General features: G+C 19.7%; 1 protein-coding gene across 1 annotated transcript in view; it reads right to left on the bottom strand.

Annotated features, from left to right (window-relative positions):
• Positions 1-65: 65 nt before the first annotated feature.
• The window catches only part of PGSY75_0607100 (putative MYND finger protein), a gene marked incomplete at both ends in the record, with an annotated part of 2,962 nt that continues 1,972 nt past the window's right edge, over positions 66-1,055 (bottom strand). Inside the window, 6 exons of the mRNA XM_018784651.1 lie at positions 66-113; positions 216-272; positions 346-476; positions 551-704; positions 804-866; positions 1,004-1,055. Coding sequence (XP_018642705.1) covers positions 66-113; positions 216-272; positions 346-476; positions 551-704; positions 804-866; positions 1,004-1,055 — 505 coding nt within the window. The remainder of the gene's footprint in view (positions 114-215; positions 273-345; positions 477-550; positions 705-803; positions 867-1,003) is intronic.

Below are 1,055 nucleotides of genomic sequence, written 5' to 3'. Positions count from 1 at the left end.
GGGACATTCTGATAATATATATATATATATTATAGAATTATATTTATTGTATTTTTTTTTTTAAATCATAAGTTGTTTGAACAAACATCTCTGTGATTAATCCAGTCTTTCATCTATATAAACGATTTTGTATAAATATAAAAAAATGACATATATATTATATATATGTAATATATTATTGTATGTCTTCATATATATAATTTGATGGTTCTTACCTGACATTCCTTTGAGCAGTAATAGGTTTTTTTACACTGTGAGCATTGTAATTCAGCCTGAAAAGGAATAATAAAAAAAAAAATAATTAATATTTCTTTTTTTTTTTTTTTTTTTTTTTTTTTGAATTACCAATCCTTTACAATTATTACACAGGTAACATTCTACATCATTTTGTTTTTTTTCTGTCTCATTTATTTTTTCTTTTTCTTGATTAATAATTTTTTGATGTTCTTCCTTTTCACTAGATTTATTTTTATTTCCTAAAATATAATATAAATAAATAAAAAAATATATATATATATATGTGTGTCTTTCTTTTTTTTTTTGTCTATACGTTTATTTTCTTGATCGAATTCGTATATGGATAGATAAACCTCCGAAATGTTTTTTAAAAGTTCTTTTTTAATTCTTATATTATTGAATAATGACATGATATCTTTTTTGTTTTTCAATACGTCATTTTTTATTTCATCAAAGATTTCTGGGACCTTCCAAAAAGGAAATGAAAGAAATGGATTCATTGTGGCATTATAAAAATATATATATATATATATATATATATATATAAATATATATATATAATATACCACGTCGATCATAAGGTAGGAATTTTTTTTATCAGGAAAAATGCTTGTGGATATATATAAATGCTTAAAAGAATAAATAAATATATATATATTGAACCAACTGTTTAGATTGTTCAATATGAAGTATGTTTTATTTATTTATTTATATATTTATTTATATATTTATTTATATATTTATTTATATATTTATTTTTTAGTACTTCTATAAATGTATGAAGAGATTTAATGGGGGGAAGTTGCTCATACATATGT

Source organism: Plasmodium gaboni, chromosome 6, assembly GCF_001602025.1.
Source record: "Plasmodium gaboni strain SY75 chromosome 6, whole genome shotgun sequence".
Lineage (NCBI taxonomy): Eukaryota > Apicomplexa > Aconoidasida > Haemosporida > Plasmodiidae > Plasmodium > Plasmodium gaboni.
The sequence above is the reverse complement of the archived record's forward strand: the minus strand, read 5'-3'. Positions and strand labels throughout refer to the sequence as shown.